The sequence below is a fragment of the Carassius carassius genome, chromosome 37 (assembly GCF_963082965.1).
Source record: "Carassius carassius chromosome 37, fCarCar2.1, whole genome shotgun sequence".
Classification (NCBI taxonomy): domain Eukaryota; kingdom Metazoa; phylum Chordata; class Actinopteri; order Cypriniformes; family Cyprinidae; genus Carassius; species Carassius carassius.
In genome coordinates, this window is record NC_081791.1 from 26,932,077 (window position 1) to 26,959,062 (window position 26,986).

At 37.5% G+C, this 26,986-nt stretch overlaps 3 protein-coding genes across 5 annotated transcripts in view; 1 reads left to right on the top strand and 2 right to left on the bottom strand.

Moving 5' to 3' along the window:
* Positions 1-26,986, bottom strand: part of ctnnbl1 (catenin, beta like 1) — a 196,092-nt gene that overhangs the window by 62,876 nt on the left and 106,230 nt on the right. The window lies entirely within an intron of this gene.
* On the bottom strand, positions 416-5,752 carry LOC132118547 (regulation of nuclear pre-mRNA domain-containing protein 1B-like). Of its 2 annotated transcripts, none has more exons than XM_059528463.1 (8): positions 5,501-5,752; positions 4,546-4,724; positions 3,466-3,595; positions 3,243-3,382; positions 2,784-2,902; positions 2,046-2,172; positions 1,800-1,975; positions 416-896 (listed from the first exon to the last, which is right to left on the bottom strand). In XM_059528463.1, exons 2-8 carry the CDS (start codon positions 4,694-4,696, stop codon positions 747-749), a joined length of 993 nt encoding a protein of 330 aa, XP_059384446.1. In that variant the 5' UTR covers positions 4,697-4,724; positions 5,501-5,752; the 3' UTR covers positions 416-746. The 2 variants fall into 2 exon arrangements, with proteins under 2 accessions (XP_059384446.1, XP_059384445.1); XM_059528462.1 differs by having other exon boundaries at positions 2,784-2,905.
* Positions 5,794-21,653, top strand: tti1 (TELO2 interacting protein 1). Of its 2 annotated transcripts, none has more exons than XM_059528464.1 (8): positions 5,794-6,011; positions 6,760-9,076; positions 9,554-9,712; positions 11,275-11,417; positions 11,523-11,663; positions 13,046-13,250; positions 15,293-15,380; positions 20,736-21,653. In XM_059528464.1, exons 2-8 carry the CDS (start codon positions 6,784-6,786, stop codon positions 20,923-20,925), a joined length of 3,219 nt encoding a protein of 1,072 aa, XP_059384447.1. In that variant the 5' UTR covers positions 5,794-6,011; positions 6,760-6,783; the 3' UTR covers positions 20,926-21,653. The 2 variants fall into 2 exon arrangements, with proteins under 2 accessions (XP_059384447.1, XP_059384448.1); XM_059528465.1 differs by having other exon boundaries at positions 5,794-6,007.

Sequence of the window (26,986 nt, forward strand, 5' to 3'; positions counted from 1 at the left end):
AGAAACTTAGAAAAGCTTGACTTCAGTATTCTCTGTTTTGGTGATGATCAACAGCATAAACATAAAAATGATCCACTCATCTGTGAATTAAACATAAAAATGTTTTGGACAGAGTTTGGCCACTTTATATTTCACAGATGCTTCACACAATCTCATTTACATGTCCCTCTGATAATACAGCAATCTGTTCAAATCAAATCCCAAATATTTTTATATATATATTTTGTTGTTGAATGTGTTCAATCATATTTAATGAGAGACACTAAACATACAGATACCACAGAAGGGAACGTGATCATACTGTATTCTTCTCACAAATATCAGCACATCTGTTGTATTTATCAGCTAAATAATCATTTGAAGAAAAACCGGTCAGGTTTGTAACCAAAATATATCACAGAATCTGATGATGGGCATGAGTTACTCATTAATTTCTCTTGATATCATCAACTCATTAGCAGTGAGGTGTTTAAAACTGAATCCTCATGTTTAGTTTCCTCCAAAAACCAAAATGAAGCAAAATTAAACTCTGCAATAAAACTAAAAATCTACAGATAGAAGACAAAGCAAAGGGAGTTGCTTTCCACAGCAAAGTCACATCAACACAATCTCCAGACTCTGAGTCTGGTTTACTGACGGATCGTCTCATCTCAGTGAGGTTTAGACATGAGAACTAAAGCAACACAAAGGTGTGAGAGCTGAGCTGGTGACAGATCTTCATCACTGGTGTTCAGTCTGAGAGAGGTTCAGTCAGTGGAGAACAGATCTCCAGCAGACGGGAGAGGAGCGAGACCACCGGTGACGCTCGGGAGAAGAGACAGATCTGGAAGACTCTGGATGTGAGACTTGAGCTCCTTCCTCACCTGTGTGACACGAGCCAGTTTCTGCTTGTACTCCTGCGAGAACACCACAATCAATCAATCAATCAATCAATCAATCAATCAATCAATCAATCAGTCAGTCACAAATGGTCAAAAGTTTGGGGTCATTCAGATGTTTTCAGTAGAGATGCATTAAAAGAATTATGTTCTTTTGATTGACAAATTCATGCCGACTCTTTTCTTTATTAAAGAACCATGAAAAATAAAATGCTTCACAACTTCCAAAACCATATTAAACTGTTTTTATCATTGATGATAATCAGACATGTTTCTTGAGCAGCAAATCATCATATTTTCATGATTTCTGAAGATCATGTGACACTGAAGACTGGAGGAATGATGCTGAAAATACAGCTGTGAAGCTCAGGGATAAATTACAGATTAAAATATACTAAAATAGAAATCAGTAATTTGAAAATGTAATAATATTTCATAATGCTACTGTTTTTACTGAATTTCTAATCAAATAATGGCACTTCTTTCAGAAACATTAAGTTTGATTTACTCTCTTCCATGAAACACCAAAGGCAACATTTCACACAAGTGTGTTTTTTTTAAGGAAAAGTACCATAAAAGTATGAAAACTATCCCAAAAGTTGTCCATATGATATTCAAAGTCTTGTGAAACCGAGACAGCGTTGTGTGAGGAATTTAAACCTAAAGGAACCCAACTTAAGTCGAAACAAAATCATGATTTATCAGTGAATATTGATTTCATTTTGGTATCTTTGTCTGTATTGTTTGTAAGTAATATGGACTACTTTTAAAATACTATTTTGTTGCATAAAGGTAAAAATCACATCCACTTTCATTGTATTGAAAACATCATCTCTGATATTCTGCAGACATTCTCCCATGGAGGACACGAGGAGTAGATGATGATGGCAGGATGGTAGACTTGTCTTTAAGGTACAGTACCTCCAGCTTCTTCTCTCTCTCGCTGAGCGCTTCTCTCTGGCTCCCGATGTATTCGGTCAGCATGCGGGCCAGCTGTCTCCGGTCCTCTAACTCAGCGGCCAGGCGTCCGTTATACTCGGCCAGCAGCAGACAGGCCTCGTCCACCGTCTTCGACAGCTTGTCTGCCGCCTGTTTATCTGCAGAGGATAGAGTTTTATCAAAAACATTTCCTGTTGGACAGGGGTACGTTCCTCCTGCGAGACTCACCTGTGATCTTCTCGAGAAGAGAGACGTCCTGCACTTCCTGAGGAAGTGATGCGATCTTCTGTCTCACAGCAGCGTCACCGGACGCAGCGTTCTCCAGATCCTGCAGCGCTTTCACCAGATCCTCCGTCTGAGGATCACGTCACACACAGATTACTTTCTAATATCTGACTGGATGTTGGTAAAATGGGGCTATTCTATGGAAAATTACAAGACAATAATACAAACAAAACCATCATTTTTACCAGAACTGATATGAAAATCAAGGGTTAGAATTACTTTTATTTGAGTAAACAACACATAAATGTTTCCCCCAAACTAAGAGGCTCATGAGAAAATGTGCACCTGAATATCTAATATAACGTGTAGTATATAAAAAATATAAACATCCTGGTATTTGCTTTGAAACATCAGGCAGTTTTAGCAGTGTGACGGCAAATCAACTGCCCATGCTTTTTACATAAACACTATATTACAAACATTATATTCATTATAAATGTTAATATACTTTTCACCCATGAGTCCATTAAATGCCATTTATTATTTAAAGAAGTGTGCTTCCTAGCTTTGATTGTTGATGCTTTGATTGCCATTACAGCAATTTTGCTCAATATCAAGCTTTTAGATTTAAAATGATGTATTTTTATATATTGTTATTTTGAGACATTTTTTCCTTGACTAGTGCATTTCAAATAGTCCTGCAAAGTGAACAATAAAATAAAATAAATTCAAATAATTTACGAGTTGTGGAGCCGCTGCGTCCGTCTCCTGGGGAGAATAGTGTCCTCTGTAATCATCATCTTCCTCCTCCTCTTCCTCCTGGACCTTCTGGTAGCTCCTCTTTAAGTGTTTTCTATCATCTACTACAAAACAGCATGCATCCGTTACTTCACCTTACTTTCAAAACGAGATAATTCAGTTCATGCGTTCTACAGGACAGGTTCACAAACATGCATTTTGGTGAAAAACAGTGCCTGATAAAAAAAGGTTGCAACACGATTTGCAAGCTATAGTGGTTATGGAAACTGAAATAACACAAATTGAAGCATGAATGATAAAAACATGACTCTCTCTGATATTTGAGCGTCTTCTTTATCTAAACTGCCGCTCTGATTGCTCTGAACATTCATCAGCTAACTTCATCAGGTGCATTTAGGATGTTTTTAAAATTTTTACACCGTATGCATGTATTGCGCTGACCTGCATGCTTCTGTTTGGGACTGTCCGAGTCCTCGATAGCCAGTTTGAGCTGCTGGATGAAGTCTGCACGGTACAGGTTTCGCTCCTGCCAGATGTTCAGCAATCTTTCCATGTGCTTCTTACAGCCTTCATCTCCATCTCTGCCAGAGAAACACCCAGAATATATATGTGAGGCAGGACAGAGTCATGCTACCGAACACTTAAAGCATCTGTGAATGTGTACCTGGCCACGTGTGAGCAGGCATCAACCAGGACACCCTCAAAGTTTTTGGCGAACTCAGGACCCTTTTTCTTACTGTTCTGAATCACGTCATTAGCCAGATACAGGAACGTCAACTTCCTGCTTCTTTTAGCTGGTCAACAACATTTAATCATTACTTACTTTAGAACAAAAGTGAGTTTTGTGTGTTTCAGTGTTTTAGCCTTTTTTGAAGGTTAACCTTGTTTACACAACTAACATGCCTTGTGCAAACTGAACTAAAGCAACCTTTTAAAGCAACAGTTCAGCCAAAAAGCAACATTTATTGTTCTCACCCTCAGGCGATCCGATATGTAGATGAGTTTGTTTTTTCACCAGATTTGGAGAAATGTTGCATTGCATCACTTGCTCACCAATGGATGCTCTACGGTGAATGGGTGCCGTCAGAAAGAAAGCTGATAAAAATATCACAATAATCCACACATAGCTCTAGTCCATCAGTTAACGTCATGTGAAGAGAACAGTTGTATGTCTGTAAGAAACAAATCCATCAAGGTGTTTTAACTTCAAACTGTTGCTTCTATTCAAATTTCGAGTCCATTATCCATTATAACGCTTCCTCCAGTGAAAACGTTTATTTCCTGTTGTCTCAACATATTTGTTTAGATCCGTTTTGGCTTGTAAACTGTACAGATTTCTCTCCTCATTCAGACCAGATTGCTTTTTTACTGTAAGTGTTTTTTTTTGGAGTATGGACACATTTTAGCTGGAAGCAATGGTTAATTTTTTTTTTTAGAAATGATGGATTTGTTTCTTTAAAACACAGGTTTTGGCTTCACATGATGTGTTCTGATTGTGTGGATTATTGTGGTGTTTTTATCAGCTCTCATTCTGACGGCACCCATTCACTGCACAGCATCCATTGGTGAGCAAGTGATGCAATGCTACATTTCTCAAAATCTGATGAAGAAACAAACTCATCCACATCTTGCATGGCCTGAGATTGATGACATTTTCAGCCATTTTTTTTTTTTGAGTCAACTGTTCAACTACCATTGTAAACCCAAAGCTGTAGATGTCCAGAGCGGTGAAACGCTCTCTTACCTTTCTTCAGTTCTCTGTGCCACACGCGCACGATGAAGGACGCATGCTTGCGGTGATGAATGATCCACAGAGACAGCGTCTGGACGCTCTGCTGCGAGTTACTCAGTTCAGACAGCTTCTTCTCCAGCGCAGACTCGGAGAAAGATGACATGCTGACTGCTGTCTCTCACCAAACCACCCTGACAAGACACTACAGCTTATAAACAACATCACTTAAGGCATTTAAAGTGCTTTCAAACTAAGGGGCTCACAGGGAAAAATGGTCCCTAATATTTCTAATATAATATATACAGTATAAACATAAGAGTAGTTGACTTTTGACTGTTTGATGTGTTATTCTGTGTTATAACAAATTTTTTTACTACAGTTCTTATTATAGTATAGACTCGACATGCAATATTTGTTATATACGGCATTATTTTATATACGGTTTTATTTTACTTTTCACAATCCAAGGACATTTAAAAATAAACACCAAATAAAAAGGTTTTTAAAAAAGTTCTAAAATGATACACGTCATATAAAATGTAATCTGGAAGCTTGGTATTAAATAGAAATGCTACAATAATACATTTTATTTGTCAACCAACCACATAAACATTATAATCACTTTCAAATGCATTTTGCTCATTTTTTAAATAATTGTTATGCATAATAGGATTCATGATATGTATATACATGAAATATGTATATACACACAAAGTACTTATAAGAGTAGTTTGATTGCATGAATATATAGGCTATGTGATTAACAAAGGAGATATAATATTAGAGTTTAAACTTAAACCCCAAAGATAGTCGGAGTTATTGATTAGCTGAGAAGGTGATTAGTTTTAATGCAACATTTCTGACATGCATTTAACATATTCAAGACAGTAAACGTTAATTAAGCAGGTTAAAGAAACAAATCAAGCAAACAAACTAAAAGATGAAGGTAATGTAAATAAATCCTCACCTGTCAGCAGTTTTTGTTACGTAAGCCTAATATGGATTTAACTTCAATGTGGCACAACGCGCGCGGGAAACACTAAATACGAACTACCGCGGATCCAAAGGGTGGTTTGAGTGGAGATATTAATAAATTGAATTAATAAAATACAATCCCTGAGTATATTCCTCGAAACTTTTGCCGAATGTTTGAACACGGTGATATTCCGTTCCAAGTTGGCGATAAACAAACGAGCGTCGCGCACGTGACGTCATACCGATGCGACGCAATGTGTGTTTGTTTTAGCACTGTAACTTTACATGTGTCGTTTTAAATAACAACACCACTAATTTTGAAGTGGTGTGTATTTGTTTTTCGTTTAGAAACCCAGCCTTTGTGTTAGCAGGCATAGAGGATCTCTCGCTGGACCGAAAGTCGTAATTGTATGCTAAATGAAATGAAACAGGAGCTAATAGACATGATTTTGAGCTTGGAGCTGCATGTGTGCTTCTGCTGCTGACACTGAACCACTGAGTGAGTAAGTACTATGAAAAATCTTAAGGGGAGGGGTTGTAAGTACATATTCAGTATCCTCGTTCATATGTTGAACTAAAGCATGGCCATAGAAGAATTGACGAAAAACCAGTTGTTTTGTATTGTGACTTTATGACTATTAAATTGGCTTACTGGGCACCATCTTATTAATCATACACAGTAACACTAGTGATGCATGCCTCATGGGAAATTAAACCCCGGTTTCACAGACAAGGCTTAAGCCGGATCCTAGACTAAAATGTAAGTCTGAGCTGTTTTAACTGAAAGAAACTTGCAATGATTGATTTTAAAATATATCAGTCCCTTTGTTTTGTCTTAAGATGCACAACAGGCATGTAAATAAAAATTATTATTGAACTATTGCCTAATCCTGGTTTAAACTAAGCCCTGTTTGTGATTCCGAGCCAAAATGTTTAAGCGTGTTAAGCAGTTCATAGATGGTAATTGTCAGACTCGTTTGTCAATGCTTGTTTGTTTTAAGATAACATGCTTTATGTGTGCTAGTGAAAAAAATTATCAGCAATATAATTTCAGGAATTGGAAAATGATCTGCATCCATTATGAAATGCATTTACTTGACTAAATAATCAAAATGTCAAGAAATCAGTCAGATGCTGAGTGATACTTGTTTAGTCGCCAAAAGTTTCTCTTGGTCATGCATTTTTAAATTAGCATTTCTCATGTTTGTCTTTCTCAAGATGACATACCACTTTTATTAACATCCTTCACAGATCCTGTAGCTCTATACATGAAGAATGGCTCAACATCAGATCGAAGACCCAAAGATTGCATTTGCATATCTCCGCCCGTCCTGTGTCCTCCTGACCAAAGAACCTACAGTCGCTAACGTCGAAGCTCTTAGCGGTCATCTCCGCAGTGTAAGCGATGGAGCTCTCCAACAGCTCCAGGACTATATTCTGTTCCCCCTCAGATTTGTCCTCAAAACCCCTGGCTCAAAGCGGCAGGGACTTATCCAGGCGGTGATCGAAGCTATTACGTATGTGCTGGAGAACACTTGTGTTCAAAGTTGGGATTCTCTGCGAGATCTTTTCTCTGAGCTTTGCCTTTGTCTTTGTTCCCCAAAGGACCCGGGTAAACCTGCCACAACCTCTGAGGAACTAAAAATGGCGGTCCTTAGATGCCTAGACACCCTTATGCACTCTGCCTACGGTGACATTGTTTTTAAACTCTACGAGCCAAGCATGTTGCCTGGACTTGGAGCCGCTGTTTCACTTCTTCTGGCATTAGCAGAGCATGAAAAGGCTAGAGGAGTCCAAACGGCTTCTCTTAAATGTCTCCTGTCTTTGTTTCAGCTGTGCGACTGCGAAGAAGAACACATTAAGCTCGGACGGGAAGAAAGGTTTAAGCTCGGATGCACCTTGGCCACTTTCTTACCTGGGGTTTCTCGAGCCCTGAGTCTCGTAATAAGTGGAGATGTAAGACAGGGCCATGCGGTTACAGTGAAGGCCATGAGGGTTTGGTACAAAGCAGTAGGTCTGGTAATGGCCGATGAGCAGCTTCAGAAAACAGACAATGGTGTGGCAGCTGGAGATCTAGGAAGGGTTGGTGAGCTTGTTGTGAAGAGGACTCCATCCTGGCGCAAAACCACTTCCCAGCGCCTTGCTTTGGTCTTACAGAAGATCATTTCTTGCACATCTGCCCACCCGCACTGGAGAGTCAGACTTGAGTTGGTCAGTCTATCCCATTTTCTACTTTCTCAGTGCAGACTGTCTGTTGGTGAATGTGTCGGTCCTCTATTGGAAGCATTGGTTGGTGCCATCAATGATGAGGAGCCTGAGGTTAAGCACAGGTGCAATGCAGCATTGAACGAGGTGGCACAAATGGGTCAAACCAATGACAAACAGGACTTTACTGATATTATATCCGAAAACCTTCACAGCTTGGCGTCATCCTTACCTAGACTCATGAGAACATCTGACGACCAACGCAAGCTCTTTGTTCTTAACGTGTTCCTTGGGTACCTCAAGATTCTTGGGCCTAAAGTGGATGCGGTACTTACTTCAGCAGTACATCTGGAACGCATCTCCAAAGCATTGATGCAAGTGATGGAGCTAGATGTAACGGATGTGAAGATCATTGAGGAAAGAACTCTAACATCTTCGACAGATTTGAGACTTGACCTGCACCAAATCCCATCCCAGAGGAAATACTTCCTCTACTTCACAGACGACAAGATATTCTCGGCACTCAGGAAGATCTGCCGCATGTTGGGATACTACGGAAACCTCTACCTTCTTGTTGACCACTTCATGGAACTGTACAAGGAGTCTTCGGTTTACAGAAAGCAAGCTGCTTTGGTCCTCAACGAGGTCATTGTTGGTGCCGCAGGCATTGGTGTAGAAATGGACATTTCTAGGATTGACAGTTCAGGAGCAAAGCAGTCTAGAACAAATCAAGAAGACTTGAAATCGTCAATCATGTCCATCATCGAGGAGTACATCAGTTTGAGTAACTGGCATTTCCCTACAGTCTCAGAAGCCTTGGAAGGGAAACTTGAGTCTACAACCTCCTTGTTGTCCAAGAGTCCAGAACGAAACTGTCTGCAGTTGCTTCCAGCATCCAAATCTCCAACGCTTCACCAACTCAACAGCAACATCTGGCAAATCTGTATCCAGTTGGAGGGAATCGGTGGCTTCGCCCTCGCATTAGGCACCGATTTCCGTCTGCTTCTCATGATTACGCTATACCCTGTGCTGGAGAAGAACGGGGACGAGTCGCTTCTTGTCAGCCAAGCGGCTTTTAGCGCAATGTGCGACCTCTGCAAGGCTTGCGATTACAGTTCACCCAAGGACCTGGTCATCAAGAACTCAGACTACCTTCTCAATGATGTTTCTCTAAACCTAGCCAGACCCAGTATTCACCCTCATGCTGCGCTAGTTCTTGCGGTCATGTTCACTCACTCAGATGCCAGTCTGCTGCCTCTAGTGGCCGATGTGGTGCAGGACGTGTTAACAGCACTTGATCTCAGCTATGACCAGAGAGCTCCACAGTTCTGTACTGTGCTACACTCACTCATGAAAGCACTCGGTGAGTCTTACTTTACCTTAGTTTACTTAAAGGTTTAGTTCACCCAAAAATGGAAATTCTGTCATTAATTACCCACCCGTAAAACCTAGATTGTTAAACTAGTCCATGTGATATCAGTGGTCCAACTTTAATTTTATGAAGCTACGAGAATACGTTCTATAGAAAACAAAACTTTATTCAAACATTCTTCTCCGGTGCCTCCATTATCATAAGTATTGATACCTTTTGATATTGTTGTGTCTTGGTGCTCATGAAAGCAATATCTTTACTGCATTTCTGGGCCTGTGAACATTTTAGTACCATTGCTGACTAATGAGGGTCAGAAAGCTCTCGGATTTTATCAAAAATTAATTTGTGTTCTGTAGATGAACCAAGATCTTACAGGTCTTGGACAACATGAGGATATTGAGCAATGTAACTATTATTTATTAGTTTCTAAATGTGTTAAGTTTGAAAATTTGACATGTTTTTCCACAGTGAGATGGTTTCCCGCTACTATTGGACGCCAGAAGATGCCCAGCAAAGAGACCCAGGATAAAGAGTGTGTGAACTTGAGGCAGTTTCTCCTGGACTATAAGAAGCAGAAGGAGCTTGCAGAAGGCATTAGACTAGAGGAGGAAGATCCTAATGATTTAGGTTTGTAATTTAAATTCATCTTTGGTTAAATAATTTCTTTAGTACTAACCCAGGAGGGGGGGGGGGGTACTTAAGTTGCTCTATTTTCACACACTAATTTTGTATTTACTATAGGCTTACTAAAAAATATTGTTTAGTACTTTTTGAGATAATCTTACAAACATATAAGTGTACTCAAGTGTGCTATGTTGGAACACCATGAATATCAAATAAAATGTTCTTTTATTATACTTTCTCTTTATAGAAAAAATGTATTTAGATACTTTTTGCAGTACATTTGTAGTAATCCACTGCTGTATGTAAGATGGGTTCAAGTGTACTACAAGTGGTAACTAAATACTAATGCTGTCAAACAGTAAATCACGATTAATTGCATGCAAAATAGAAGTTTTGTTTGATTAATATATATGTGTGATGTGTTATATAAGTACACACATAGAGTATATATATTGAAAATATTTACATGTATTTACATGTCTTTATTTATATTCATATAATTTATTTTATAAATAAATATATTTAATATATTAAAAAAATTCTGAAATATATATGCATGTATTTGTATATACATAATATGTAAACAAAAAAATGTATTTAGGATGCAATTAATTGCAATTAATAGTTTGACAGCACTACTAAATATTTTTTTTATTATAGATAAAGTTTGTTTAAGTTCTTATTAATGGTGTCCTGAAATAGCACATTTGAGGAAACTTTATGATATGCTTTAGATTATCTTAAGAAGTACTAGAGAATAATTTTTTTGTAGTATTAATGCATGAAGATGGAGCACTTTAAGTATATTATGGAAGTGCTTTTTAATTTCTCCTGGAAAACTTTAATGTAAATGCTCTTACTTTCTAAGTGATCTGACTTTGGTGATTTTTGGTGCATGGATGATAAAAATTCCAAGGCTCTTCATCCAAATTTAGCAGAATTGTCCACACGTTCAGACCTGAATTAAGAGCGTCTTAGAGAAATTTCTATTTACTTGCATACTTAATTAAACTTTTTGGACCCACATTTCTCAGGATCTGTGCTGCCTTGCAGTTCAGTAAATAGAAAATGGTTGTGCTTTACAGTTCCTGCCTGTAATTTAATTCTTGCACAGCAGATGACAGTAATGATCCAGTGAGTTGTCGCAGCAATAAAGTAAAAAGTGCTGGAACTGTTACCTTAATCCTGCTGAAGGTTTCATCATAACAGCAGACCTGTAATTGAGGTTGTCTGTTCCCCTTGAACAAGCGCTTTAGTAAGTGCTTTACACACGGGTACAGATGTAATAGAGCCGAATTATGATTGCACAAGCTCTGTTTTTTGCTCATCTTCAATCCTCTACATGCTGAGGCTTTCAACTCGGGGCTCAGATTTCTGATCATTAAACCAACACACACAGAGCCGAATTCCCTGAGCGATCCATTATTATGACGTTCCTTCTATCATGCTGAAGGTTTGTAGCTGATTTACAAGATGATGATAGACCCAGAGACAGACTTTTGAGCATGCAGTCGAATGCACAGGAATGACAAACCAACTAGGTTTTTAAATTCTCCTTTTCACAGAAGTTCCTCCACCAACTTCTGATGAGGACACAGATGGTCCTGCAGAGAAAAAGGAGCTTCCTCTTCATATCCAGATTGTGAAAGACGTGATGGAGCGATGCATCCACCTGCTCTCCGACTCCAACCTGAGAATCCGACTTAAGGTTGAAAAATCTCTTCTCGTGATGTATAATAGCTTTGGCATCACTGCAGGTGTGCTTCTTTTGGAAACAGAGGGTCTAAAGTCAAAGGTGCATGTGCATTTACAGGTGCTGGACATCTTGGAGTTGTGTGTGTGTGTTTTATGTGAGCAAGAGGATGAGCTGCTTCCCATGGTGCACCGGTGCTGGCCTGCTCTCCTGCATCGTCTCACCAATGATGACCCTCTCGCTGTACCACGAGCATTCAAGGTGAGATCATGTCCTAGCAACCATCCACAACACCCTAGCAACCAGATGCAAAACCAACAGTGTCATCCGGATAAAAGTGGTATGATAAATTGTGTTTCTGAATAATATGAAGCATATATAATGCAAACAGAAGAGGACCTAGAATAGAGCCTTGCATTAGACGACATGGACATTTCTATAGCATAAACACAATATTAAAGTTTAATGATTTGCATTAGAAAATCATTGAATTAATGATATTAAATGATCATTTAATTCATATTAAATTTATTAAATTTATATTAATTCATATTAAATTGTGCAGAACACAAATTCTGAGTATGGGTCACCATACTTGGCCGAATGTCACTTCATTATTTAATAAGTTAGATGCTGTCCTTTAGTAAAGCGACGCTTGCTAGCTAAAGTCAAGATACAGTGAATTGCTGTGGAAGAATCGTTCATTAGAGTTCAGTTCGTCTGAAGAATTCATGATTGAATGCGTCTGAAAGTAGTTTGCTATTACTGCGTCAACTGTGATGTCATTTCTGTTTCTTAATAAATGCTGCATTGAACTTTCTATGCATAAAAAAAAGTTTCCACAAAAATATGAAGCAGTAACTGTTTTCAACATAGTTAGAAATGTTTCTTATGCAGTGAATCAGAATATTTTCATGATTTCTGAAGATCATGTGACACTGAAGACTGGAGGAATGATGCTGGAAATACAGCTGTGAAGCTCAGGAATAAATTACATTTTAACAGAGATTCACACAGAAAATAGTTATTTTAAATTGTAAAAATATTTTATTGTATTTTGATCAAATAAGTGCAGCCTTGGTGAGCAGAAGAGACTCTTTTCAAAAATATACCAATTTCAAACATATGTGACCCTGGAGCACAAAACCAGTCTTAACTATATTTATAGCAATAGCCAAAAAAACATTGCATGGGTCAAAATTATCGATTTTTCTTTTATGCCAAAAATCATTAGTAGATATTTGTAAAGTAAAGATCATGTTCCATGAAGATATTTAGTAAATTTCCTATCTTAAATATATCAAAACTTTATTTTTGATTGGTAATCTGCATTGCTAAGAATTTAATTTGGACAACTTTAAAGCTGATTTTCTCAATATTTTTAATTTTTTTGCACCCTCAGATTCCAGATTTTCAAATAGTTGTATCTCGACCAAATATTGTCTGATCCTAATAAACCATACACCAAAGGAAAGCTTATTTATTCAGCTTTCAGATAATGTATAAATCTCAATTGCAAAAACCTGACACTTAAGACTGGTTTTGTGCTCCAGCGTCACATTTGAATGTCATCGTGTATTGGCTGGAACACTAGCAGATGCAGCAGATCGTCAGGTGCTCTGTTTTTCTCCGTGGGTCTCCAGGTGTTGTGTGTCCTGGGCGAGTCGTGTGGAGATTTCCTGAGGAAGCGCGTGTCTAAGGAGGTCCTGCCTCGTCTCACCTCGTCTCTGATGAAGCAGGCGGAGGTCAGCGCTCGCTCCGGACCCGTCTACACACACACACTGGCTTACAAACTCCAGCTCGCCGTGCTGCAGGGTCTCGGACCGCTGTGTGTGAAACTGGACCTGAGTGAGTCTGTGTCACAAACACATGCTGGAAACATGCCTGATGATACTGAAAAGTGTTTAATAATCAACTGTTGCAGGAGATTTATATATGATGTCAGATATCATTTATTATATTGTGTAAAGAAATGAAAGCATGCTAAACAAAAACATAACATTAGTTTAAAAGATAAGGTTCAGTTTATTGTTTCATTGTCCCTACCACATTCAAATATATTACGTGGAATGAAAATGAATTATGATGCATTTAAGTCAGCATTATAACAAAATCTTGCAAACACAGAAATACGATACTATGTTATTATAGTTTTAAATGCAAATCTAAATCCTGATATTCCTGTAGTATGTTCTGCCTAAATTATTACGAAATATAACAATGCATCTACTTTCAATAATGTGCTAAATGTCTGAGCTAAATATAGTATTCAACTAGATTAATGTAGGACACGACATGCTTTTAGGATTTGAACCATTTTTGCTTTTGAAATTGGGTTTATTTTTATATTGTTTTTCATTGCCTGCATAAGCTTAAGGGACAAGGAAACGGAAAAAAAATCAGATGGAAACTATTTATTTTTATATTTTTATTCCTTGATATACACCTATAGATTTTGTTAATATTTTGATTTTATTTTTAGGTTCTGTTTTTCACTGTAATATTAGTTAAAGGTTTAGTAACTTTGCTGTGGTTTGTAATTTTTTATAACCGTTTTATTTTTGGTATTTCTATATAGTTTTATCAAATTTTTTTATTGATTGATTTTATTTAATTTAATTTCTATTATGGTATTTTTCCCCTAAAATATTATTATTTAAATTCTTAGAAATATTGCCTTGACAACTAGCTGAAATAAGTTTTTTTATATTTTATTTTATATAATTTCATTTCAATAACCCTGAATGGGAGGAGAACATTTTATTTCAATGCTTTCCTTGCAAAGTGAAATAATGCGAGAAACTGTTTCAGAGCTTTTCAGTGCAACAAAATTAGTTTTCTAGCTTCTTGGGGGAATGCAAAAGTTTTTTGAGTGCAAAACCACTGAAATAGACATTTTTCATATTCCTCAATCATATTATTTTTTCATTGAGAAAACACATTTTAATAAAAGTTCCCAATCCCTTTTGGAATAAGATGCTGATAACCCGTGCACAACATTGAAATGTACATTTTGCGTGGTCTAACAGAGCATGTGAGCACCTGTAGATGGCAGTCTGGCCTCACAGCTGCAGAAGACGTGCTCCTGATGATGTCTCTTCATCATCGCTCCATCTGAACACACACACACCGCGTCCTCAGCTGCTCTGTTCAATCCTCTGGAGGAGGTCGTGTGTGTCTTTCCTCACCCTCGGCGGGTTTTCTCATGTAAACCAAACACTTACTAAGGAGTGAGATGGAAAAACCTCACATGCTGCAGTTTGGCTTATGCATTCTAGCTTAATGCATGTAAATATGATTGAATATTGACCGATAAAATATGGTTATCACTCTGTATTAGCCTCAAGTCTAGTGACGTCTGGGGACCGTGTTACAAACCAAACCATGAGAGATTCGAAGCCAGTGGTTTGTGATTGAGCGCCAGGTGTTGAAGATTCATCCAGAGGAAAACACTGAATACTGATAGAGTTTCCATGGTTATGAGAGACCGACAGACATGAGAGGTCATGCTGTTTATTTCCCAGCTGGCTCTAGTGCTCTCTCTCTCTCTATCACACTTTATTATTCTCCATCCATCCTTCATTCCTCTCGGTCTCAGGTCTCGCCGTCCCTCTGCATTCACCTCCATTTTTCTAGAGTAATGAGGCTCTACATCAGGCTGCTTAATTAATTAATTAGGATAATGCTGCCATGGAGACTATTAGAATATATTAAAGCATCTGTGGCCGTTATGACGCAGACGTGCACTGTTTGCATTTCACTGGAGAATGCATTATGGTTTGTGGGAATAGAGAATTAGGACAGATCTTTAATAGTGTAATATTAGCTTTTTCTCTGTTTAATATTCCCAGCTGATTTTCCTGAGGCTGTGTGTTAACGTGTGTTTGCAGTGGAGGCGGATCTGGATCGCGTGATTGACGCCTGTCTTCTGTACCTGAGCTGCCGACAGCCAATCAGACTCCAGGAGGCGTGTCTCAGGTAAAGCCCCACCCACAGAGAAACAGAGTATTTCTTAAGTTTTTTAAAATTGACATTTTCTTTCATCAAACTGGATTTAAAATCCCCCAACATTATTTCTCTTTTATAAAAGTGATTCATTATGCATTATTTGTTTATAGTCTCAGGAATTTGCACAGACTAAAATCAAAACTTTTTATTTTATTGTGTTATTATTATTATTGATTTATTCACTGTCTGCTGTAATTTTTTGGTTTGAAGTATATGAATATATCTCCCAGTATTTGGTCATATTGGGATTAGACCAATAGAAAGAGAGTGATAGAGATCTGACCAATGTATGTCAGACTGCTTAAACAATTAGCTTATTCATAAATGATTGACAAGCGTTGTATATAGTTGACCATGTTCTATTCTGCAATTACATTTTTTTTAACAAATAATCAATAAAATATATAAATGAATGATTGACAAGCATTGACACAAATAAATAAAAATATAATATTTGCGTAGTATTATATAATATACAATTAAAAATATATTAAATTATAATTTTTTATATACAATTTATAAATTAAAATAATAAATACAATATTTTAATCATATATATATATATATATATATATATATGTATATATATATATATATATATATATACACACACACACAAACAATTAAAATTATAGTGTTGAATAAATAAAATAATTGTGTGTGTGTATATAAATGTATGTTTTATATATATTTTTTCAATGCTGATCATTTCAGAATAGCCAAATTAAGCAGACTGACAGAAATATCAGTGTATTTGTGTGTATATATACTGTTTTTACACACACACATAACTCATCAGGCATAAAGTCAGAATTGACAGTCGAATCAAAGTTTGGTTATCCTGCTCTCTAGATATCATCCAATCGTTGCAATGCAAGTAACTATAATTCTGTTCCAGGTTAATCAGACTCTGGTTCAGTGTCTGTGCTGCCGTGAGTGTGTGAGTGTTTGCGAGTATGAGAGCAGGGCCGGCTCTAGGTTATTTGGTGCCCAAGGCGAGAGAGCCCCATTTTCTAAGACACTTTTTGTTGGTAAAAGTCATATGCGAGTAGGCGTCAACTATCATGAATATCATTGTGATTTACACCTGAGAAGACAAAGGCCTGCATAATGAGCTGCATAATGAGCTGCATAATGAGCTGCATAATGAGCCTTTCAGTCATCTGTGCCACTGAGAGGAAGGAGTTACAAGAAAGAATGTGAGGATAAAATAAAAGGATATAATTTTATGTTTGTAGTTTATTAAGAATATATTTAATTATCCCACAACATAATTTAATATCTACTTGGGTGAGCAGTTAAACAGTTTATAAGGAACAATCAAAAGCTGACTTTCAAACAAATTGTTTGGCATCCTTACTCCAGTCACACAATCCTTCAGAAATCCTTTTAACAATCTTATTTTCTACAAAAAAAACATTTATTGTTATTATTATTATTATCATCATCATTATTAATGTTGAAAAGAGCTGAGAATATTTTTCTGGGTTTTTAGGGGGAATAAATTGAAAGAACAGCATTGTTTTTACATTTGTTACAGTAATCTATTTGTTACATTTATATTATTTACATCAAGCTTTTGAATGGTATAGTATTGTATATTGTTATTGAAACTTCATAATGTTTCACTTGATTATACATTTAGTCAGGAATTATAGTTTGGAAAAAGTATTTGGAAAAAGTCTAACTAGTAAAATGTTTACACGTTATGTGAAAACTAGTACAAGTATATAAATAAATAAAAAGAGACTTACTCATGTTTATGATCTCAGCTGAATAAAGTGCTTCATTCTTTTTTTTCTGAGGAAATCCATTTCTCAAATCCTCAACCACATCACATCTTTTTGGGGTGATTTATGTCTTATTCCTCTCATCGCGAAGCAAACAGTAAAATAAAAACTTGAACAGTCTCGCTGCTTTTTCTTCTGTTATGGGCGTATTCAAGCCGCGCGCTTCAGTTTGAATCTGAATAGCGCGTTCAGCGCGGGGGCGTGGTCACATTAGATATAATGAAGGGAGACGTGAAAAACAGACATCGCGTTGTTTTCATATGGATTACTTTATCACAGAATATCTGTTTTCGGCAGCACTTGTTTAGTTTAAAAGTAGACATGTCAAGCTTTCTATAGATATCTCTCTCATGTATTTTCGTTGAGTATTCATGGAGTTACAGTTCATTTTAATGACGTGTTTGTAAAAGAAGATCAGCGCAGACAAAGGCTGCAAACAGCACACCTTGTTTGTTATCTTTATTTTATAAGTGCACAAAGTTTGGTTGTTATTATGTCTCTATCCAAAAAAAAAGTAGACCCTTTACAGATTCGATTGATGTATTGCTCTTATCTGTACGATTAAAACTGAAAGTGTAATTTAAGTTCTTTTCGGGGTTATCAGGAGAAAATGACTCAAAACGCGTATCCGCGTTAATCGACTCGAGAGAGCTGTCAGATGTTTTCGCGCCACTCCCGGTTGCTGAGCAAAAGCGCGTGAGTTTGACAGCTGCCTGTCAGAGTGACTCAGTCGTTTTTTAGGATTGTAAATCTCGTAAAAGAAATGGACAAATACAAGCAGTGTGTGGATAGTGCACAGTAAAAGTGTACAGCGTGTGCGCAGCTTTCATAATACGATACATACATTTAATTAACTTTTTTTTTTAATTCTGCAATTTTGCGCCCCATCCAGCAGATGGCGCCCCAGGCGGCCACCTGTGTCGCCTGTCGGCAAAGCCGGCCCTGTATGAGAGTATGAGAGTATGAGTGTATGTGTATGAGAGTATGAGTGTATGAGTGTATGAGTGTATGTGTATGAGAGTATGAGTGTATGAGAGTATGAGTGTATGAGTGTATGAGAGTATGAGTGTATGAGAGTATGAGTGTATGAGTGTATGAGAGTATGAGAGTATGGGTGTATGAGAGTATGGGTGTATGAGAGTATGGGTGTATGAGAGTATGGGTGTATGAGAGTATGGGTGTATGAGAGTATGGGTGTATGAGAGTATGGGTGTATGGGTGTATGAGAGTATGGGTGTATGGGAGTATGAGAGTATGGGTGTATGAGAGTATGGGTGTATGAGAGTATGAGAGTATGGGTGTATGGGTGTATGAGAGTATGGGTGTATGAGAGTATGGGTGTATGAGAGTATGGGTGTATGAGAGTATGAGTGTATGAGAGTATTGGTGTATGAGAGTATGGGTGTATGAGAGTATGGGTGTATGAGTGTATGAGAGTATGGGTGTATGGGTGTATGAGAGTATGGGTGTATGAGTGTATGAGAGTAAGAGTGTATGAGAGTAAGAGTGTATGAGAGTAAGAGTGTATGAGAGTAAGAGTGTATGAGAGTAAGAGTGTATGAGAGTATGAGAGTAAGAGTGTATGAGAGTAAGAGTGTATGAGAGTAAGAGTGTATGAGAGTATGAGAGTATGAGTGTATGAGAGTAAGAGTGTATGAGAGTAAGAGTGTATGAGAGTAAGAGTGTATGAGAGTAAGAGTGTATGAGAGTAAGAGTGTATGAGAGTATGAGAGTATGAGAGTATGAGAGTATGAGAGTATGAGAGTATGAGAGTATGAGAGTATGAGAGTATGAGAGTATGAGAGTATGAGTGTATGAGTGTATGAGTGTATGAGAGTATGAGTGTATGAGAGTAAGAGTGTATGAGAGTAAGAGTGTATGAGAGTATGAGTGTATGAGAGTATGAGTGTATGAGTGTATGAGAGTATGAGTGTATGAGTGTATGAGTGTATGAGTGTATGAGAGTAAGAGTGTATGAGAGTAAGAGTGTATGAGAGTAAGAGTGTATGAGTGTATGAGTGTATGAGTGTATGAGAGTATGAGAGTATGAGTGTATGAGTGTATGAGTGTATGAGAGTATGAGTGTATGAGAGTATGAGTGTATGAGGGTATGAGTGTATGAGAGTATGAGTGTATGAGTGTATGAGTGTATGAGTGTATGAGAGTATGAGAGTATGGGTGTATGAGAGTATGGGTGTATGAGAGTATGGGTGTATGAGAGTATGGGTGTATGAGAGTATGGGTGTATGAGAGTATGGGTGTATGAGAGTATGGGTGTATGAGAGTATGGGTGTATGGGTGTATGAGAGTATGGGTGTATGGGTGTATGGGTGTATGAGAGTATGGGTGTATGAGAGTATGAGAGTATGGGTGTATGAGAGTATGGGTGTATGGGTGTATGAGAGTATGGGTGTATGGGTGTATGAGAGTATGGGTGTATGAGAGTATGGGTGTATGAGAGTATGGGTGTATGAGAGTATGGGTGTATGAGAGTATGGGTGTATGAGAGTATGGGTGTATGAGAGTATTGGTGTATGAGAGTATGGGTGTATGAGAGTATGGGTGTATGGGTGTATGGGTGTATGAGAGTATGGGTGTATGGGTGTAAGAGTGTATGGGTGTATGAGAGTATGAGAGTAAGAGTGTATGAGAGTAAGAGTGTATGAGAGTAAGAGTGTATGAGAGTAAGAGTGTATGAGAGTAAGAGTGTATGAGAGTAAGAGTGTATGAGAGTAAGAGTGTATGAGAGTATGAGAGTAAGAGTGTATGAGAGTATGAGTGTATGAGAGTATGAGTGTATGAGAGTATGAGTGTATGAGAGTAAGAGTGTATGAGAGTAAGAGTGTATGAGAGTAAGAGTGTATGAGAGTAAGAGTGTATGAGAGTAAGAGTGTATGAGAGTAAGAGTGTATGAGAGTAAGAGTGTATGAGAGTATGAGAGTATGAGAGTATGAGTGTATGAGAGTATGAGAGTATGAGAGTAAGAGTGTATGAGAGTATGAGAGTATGAGAGTATGAGAGTAAGAGTGTATGAGAGTAAGAGTGTATGAGAGTATGAGTGTATGAGAGTATGAGAGTAAGAGTGTATGAGAGTAAGAGTGTATGAGTGTATGAGTGTATGAGTGTATGAGAGTATGAGAGTATGAGTGTATGAGTGTATGAGAGTATGAGAGTATGAGAGTATGAGAGTATGAGTGTATGAGTGTATGAGTGTATGAGAGTAAGAGTGTATGAGAGTAAGAGTGTATGAGTGTATGAGTGTATGAGTGTATGAGTGTATGAGAGTATGAGAGTATGAGAGTATGAGTGTATGAGAGTATGAGAGTATGAGAGTATGAGAGTATGAGAGTATGAGAGTATGAGAGTATGAGTGTATGAGTGTATGAGAGTATGAGAGTATGAGAGTATGAGAGTATGAGAGTATGAGAGTAAGAGTGTATGAGAGTATGAGTGTATGAGAGTATGAGAGTATGAGAGTATGAGTGTATGAGAGTATGAGTGTATGGTGATTGTTGTGCTGTTGTGTTCTCTGTAGTGTGTTCCGCTCGCTGATGGATCTGGACTCTGATCTGGTCTGGTTCAGTCTGAATGAGCTGTGCTGTCCGGTCCCGTACGAGCCCCCTCACCCTCATCTGCTGCCTGTGACACTGACCGGGTCACACAAGCCCAGGAACCAGTTCACAGACAACATCCTCACATTACTGCAGGAGTCTGATGCCACATAACAGCGTTTCATACATCTGAACGCCAGGTTTAAGATGACAATGTCATGTCACTGATCTTCCTCGGCTGCATGTTTGACTGGAAGAACTTTTGGACAAAGCTGGAAGTCTAACTTTTCAATATCATGCAGATAGTTATATTAATAAAGTAATATAACTGATAATGATAAAACTGTTCGAGGGGAAAAAAAGTTTGTTCTTTAAAAGAAATGTACAAATGACCATGTAAATGATGTTTTCAGCCAAAATACCATGGTAAAATAATAATAATAATAATAAAAAAAAATTAGTGATGTTTTCAGCCAAAATTCCATAATTGTTATATTCTTACTTCTCTAAAATAATAATAAATTAAAATGGGATCTTTAAGAATGATCTTTTTTTAGGGGGTTGTTTGTTCCCTTTTTTCTTTGGATGACAATTGGGGCTAATATCAAATTGCTAGAGTTTCACTGTAGTTATTATATGGTATTCTGGAAATACCATAATTATTATAGTTATTGTTACTTCTCTAAAATAGTACATTATTATGGTTTCTTTTAGAATCTTTTTTTTTTCCTTTCATCTTTGGATGGCATTTGTGGCTAATATCAAATTACTAGAGTTTTAGAGTAATTATGTGGTATTCTGGTATTCAATTGCCTTTCTAAATATATTCCAGAGTTTTTGTTCAACCATTCTGAAAAACATAATTGTATTCATGTTGTTGAATCCTCCATTAAATTTTGAAAAACATTTTATGATTTTTCTTTTTAATGACACCTATTTTTTTTTTTTTTTTTTACATTTTTTGATTTCCTATTTATTGATAATTTCATTGTCCATTAAAATAATAATAGTTCATTAAAATAAATACAATTATTAATTACTATATAATATTAAACACAAAAAAATTAAGGTTCATAAAGTACTTTGTAAACAAACAGTAATTCTACTTTTATTGTTCGATTAGTTATTAATGAAATGCTTTAGCTCTATTACCAAAAGACTAATGGTCCTCAGCACAGGTTCTGGTCTAGTTGTGTGCTGTTGGTCTGGATCTTCTGCTCTTGTTTCTTCTGTGACAGTCTAATAAATGTTCTGCCTGTGAGAGCCGCATTAAAGCTGCCTCATATGCTTTGTGTGAGCCTGCTATTGTGTTATCTGCGGTGTACTTTGCTATTTATCCTGCTGCCAGAGCTGACAGAGGCACTATTATTCACCGGCCCCGGCACCGGGGCTAGCCGCTAACACACAGCATACAGGGATAATGTAATTTCCTCTCGACCGCTTCTGATAAGTGTAGAAACATCATTAAAGAGTCAAACCGCTTGACATGCGCTGTTTGAGGAATTCACTGCTGGTAAAGACGAGAAAGCAAGCTGAAGTGATGAAATAATGAATAATTGAGGTGATTTTTGAGGTTAAGTAGGTGGCAAAGCTCTTTTGTTAAGATTGAAAAGTAATAGATGTAACGTTTTTTGGTCATTCTAGTAGGTTATTATAAAATGTTATAATAATCAGTGATGCAGTGATGCAAAGTGGTGCGCATGCGCAACCAAAAATGCTTAGTTCAGACCGCTCATTTGCATACAGACGTGGTGTTAGCGCACACTTACCGTTTTAGATCAACGAAAGGACACTGAATCCAAAATTCTTGTTAAATAATTTTTGCACATTAAAAGCATATACACAACTTCACATTTTAATCACATTTAGTTTATTTTAATCACACACTGCCTCTGAAACTTTCATCCATCATAAATTCAGATCGAGTTAGATTTTCCGCTTTTTTTCGCATCTGTAGCAAACATTTTGAATAAAAAATGACGAATACGAAAAAACACGTATGAATTTTTCTGACTCAAGGTCTTTGCACACAGTCAGAAATACATGCTTTTTTATTATTTATGCTTTATTATTATTCGTCATCCTTTCCTGTCAAAATCCTAATTTTTATGACGGATGAAAGTTTCAGTGGAAGTGAGTAAACGTGATTGGCACAACGTGAGGTCGTATTTATTTTTTAAAGTACAAAATTTCGTGTGCAAAGGCCTTCAGTCTGTAAAAATTAGCATATTAGAATAAAAATAAAAATATTAGCAGTGTACGAAAAAATTTCATTTTTATTTAATAAGTTTTATAAATCGAATATGATTTATTTTTATTTTGAGAATTTTTATATATCGCACTATTTTTATATTTTGTTTATTATTTTATTTAAATAAAAACAACCGCACCTGCAAACATCTTAATATAATAGCCTACATAATTTTCACGCATCCACAATCAATATGCGGTGTATAATCGATCACTTTTGAATCTACGATGATTAAAGACACCAATATTCACCAAACCATTTTGAAAACTGCATCAGGGACGCCTCTACATAGCTATATCTTAAATGTGCAAATACAAAATAAAAAACAAATCTTTTTCAATTAAAATGCCTTTGAGCCATTTGTGCGCGCGCACACAAGACTAAATATAATTGTAAGCACGTGAAAGAAAGCCTTTTGAATAAAAAAAAAAAAAAAAAGGCAATAAAGGGCCATCAATAGGCTATTTAGTTTAGCATTAAAAGGTACTGAAGCCAGCAAAAAAAAAAAAAAATTATATATATATATATATATATATATATATATATATATATATATATATATATATATATATATATATATATATATATATATATATATATATATATATATATATATATATATATATATATATATATATATATATATATATATATATATATATATATATATATATGCAGGAGTTAAAGTGAAAAAAAATCCTTGAGCCTGAACTTTTTTTTGGGGTGGGGGGGGGGGTGTTTGGAGAGAAACTCCACAGACAGACTTAATTCAAATATTGAGGATAGTAACAAAAATACAGTAACAAGAGCTTAAAGTGCTTTAAAAAATGGTAAACAGACTGAGATAGACATGAATCTCTTCAATGATTATGTTTGGCACCATTTATTTAAAAGTACTATGTAAAATACATTTACATTTAATCATTTAGCAGACGCTTTTATCCAAAGCGACTTACAAATGAGAACAATAGAAGCAGTCAGGTCAACAAGAGAACAACAACAGTATACAAGTGCCATGACAAGTCTCAGTTAGTCTAGTATAGAACGCATAGGTAGGGTTTTTTTTTTTAATTAAAAGACAAGAAAAGGAAAAGTGCTAGTGTTAGTTGGTTAAGTGCAGGCGAAAAAGATGAGTCTTTAGCTGTTTCTTGAAAATGAGTAAAGACTCAGCTGTACGAATTGAGATTGGGAGGTCATTCCACCAGCTGGGGACAGTCCAGGAAAAGGTCCTTGAGAGTGATTTTGAACTTCTTTGGGATGGTACCACAAGGCGTCGATCACTTGCAGAGCGCAAACTTCTGGAGGGCACATAAGATTTAACCAATGAGTTTGGGTAAGTTGGTGCCGTGCCAGTGGTCGTCTTGTAGGCAAGCATCAGTACCTTGAATTTGATGCGAGCAGCTACTGGAAGCCAGTGTAACCTGATGAGGAGCGGAGTAACGTGAGCTTTTTTTGGCTCATTGAAGACAACCCTCGCTGCTGCATTCTGGATCAATTGCAGAGGCTTGACAGTACATGCAGGAAGGCCCGCCAGGAGAGCATTACAATAGTCCAGTCTGGAGAGAACAAGAGCTTGGACAAGAAGTTGGGTGGCTTGCTCTGATAGGAAGGGTCTAATCTTCCTAATGTTGTATAAGGCAAACCTGCAGGACCAGGTCGTTGTAGCAATGTGGTCTGTGAAGCTTAACTGATGATCCATCACAACCCCTAGGTTTCTAACTGTCCTCGAAGGAGTAATGGTTGATGAGCCCAGCTGTATAGAGAAGTTGTGATGAAGCAATGGGTTAACTGGAATCACCAGGAGTTCTGTCTTCGTAAGGTTAAGCTGAAGGTGATGGTCATTCATCCAGCTAGAGATGTCACTCAGACAGGCTGAAATGCGAGCAGCTACCGTCGGGTCATCTGGCTGGAATGAGAAGTAGAGTTGGGTGTCATCAGCGTAGCAGTGATAAGAAAAGCCATGCTTCTGAATGACAGATCCTAATGATGTCATGTAGATTGAGAAGAGAAGTGGTCCAAGTACTGAGCCTTGAGGAACCCCAGTAGTAAGGTGGTGTGACTTTGAAACATCACCCCTCCAAGACACACTGAAGGATCTGTCAGAGAGGTAGGACTTAACCCACAGGAGTGCTGTTCCAGAGATGCCCATCTTTCTGAGGGTGGACAGGAGAATCTGGTGATTAACAGTGTCAAAAGCAGCAGAAAGGTCCTGTAAGATGAGTACCGAGGATTTTGAAGCTGCTCTTGCTAGTCGCAGGGCTTCAGTAACCGAGAGCAGAGCAGTCTCAGTTGAGTGGCCACTTTTGAAGCCAGATTGGTTGCTGTCCAGGAGGTTGTTCTGTACAAGGAACATAGAAAACTGGTTGAACACCGCTTGCTCAAGTGTCTTTGCAATGAATGGAAGAAGGGATACCGGTCTGTAGTTTTCAAGAAGCGCTGGATTTAGAGATGGTTTCTTGAGCAGTGGGCTTACCCGAGCCTGCTTGAATGCTGAGGGAAATGTTCCAGAGTGAAGAGAGGAGTTGATAACGTGAGTAAGCGAAGGTATGACTGAAGAAGAGATCGCTTGAATGAGGTGAGTGGGGATCGGATCAAGTGGACAAGTAGTAGGATGATTGGACAGGAGAAGTTCGGAGACGTCCATCTCTGAGAGTGGGGAGAAGGAGGAGAAAGAGTGTGCATCGGTCATTGTGAAGTTGTCCTCAGTCTGCGGTGTGGAGAATTGGCCGCTGATGGATCTCGTCTTATTTGTGAAGAAAACTGCAAAGTCGTCCGCTGTAAGAGTCGATGGAGGAGGTGGTGGCGGCGGATTAAGAAGAGAAGAGAAAGTCTTGAAGAGTGTCCGAGCGTCACAACAGCTGTTAATTTTGTTGTGGTAGTAGGATGTTTTAGCCGTGAAGACATTTGCAGAGAAGGAAGAGAGGAGAGACTGATACACACTGAGGTCTGTAGAGTTTCTTGAAAATAAAGTGTTTTCTTCTAAACAATAACAAGTGCTTAAATAATTAAGTGCTCTAAGTGCTAAAGAACTGAACTGCTAAACTGAAGATTAGAAGTTTAGACTTTTTTTCTGGGATGTAACTCGCATGTTGATTTGAAACCAACAGGCTAGTGAACGCTTTTTTGCCTTCTGCCAGTTTTCTACACAGGGTGACCAGTGGCTGCGATATTCTGAATGACAAATCATTTTCTGCTATAAATGTGCATACACGTATTTTTTGGTCGCAGACATGGTCAGTCATAGACAACGGTGTGTCAGCTAATAGTTGCTCCCGGCCGGGGGACCCAGCGCCACCGAGTGCAGCGCGGGACAATATTTGATGGGTGAATGCGGACGCGGGCGGCAAGATATCATTGTGCGCGGGTTGCGGGAAAATAAAATTATTTGCGGGACTCCCGCAAAGTGGAAATATCTAACAAAATAAAAGAACTAGAAACAAATAGACCTTGATTTATAATAAAATAAAATAGACTTTGCGGAATGGGAGGATGCAGATGATACCATAGACAGCGACATGTAATTCGATTCCGAAATAGCGATATATATAAATGTCAAATTGGATGGATTAGAAGCACATAGACCAGCCAGATGATGTCCTCCAGTGGTGGAAAAGACGAATTTCCGAGAATAAGCAAACACGCCATGTACTTTGTATTCCAGCTAGCGCAGGGCTTTCACTATTTTTCTCTAACACATACTGGAGCAGAGACGGATTAAACTGAAGCTCTCAACAGAGAACGACATGATATTCCTGCATGGGCACATTAAGTAGTCGTACAGTTTTTTTTAGTCAATTCAGTTTATTTTTATTTACTTATTTAGCTTGATATTTAAAATCGGTCTATTTTGTTATTGAGGAATAAGGATATTTTTTGTTAAATGTTTGAATGAATTGCTCAGGCCCCATAAGCTACTTTACCTTTGAAACTGAAATAAATCCAGATTTATTATTATTATATAATTTATTAGGCTATATAGCCTAA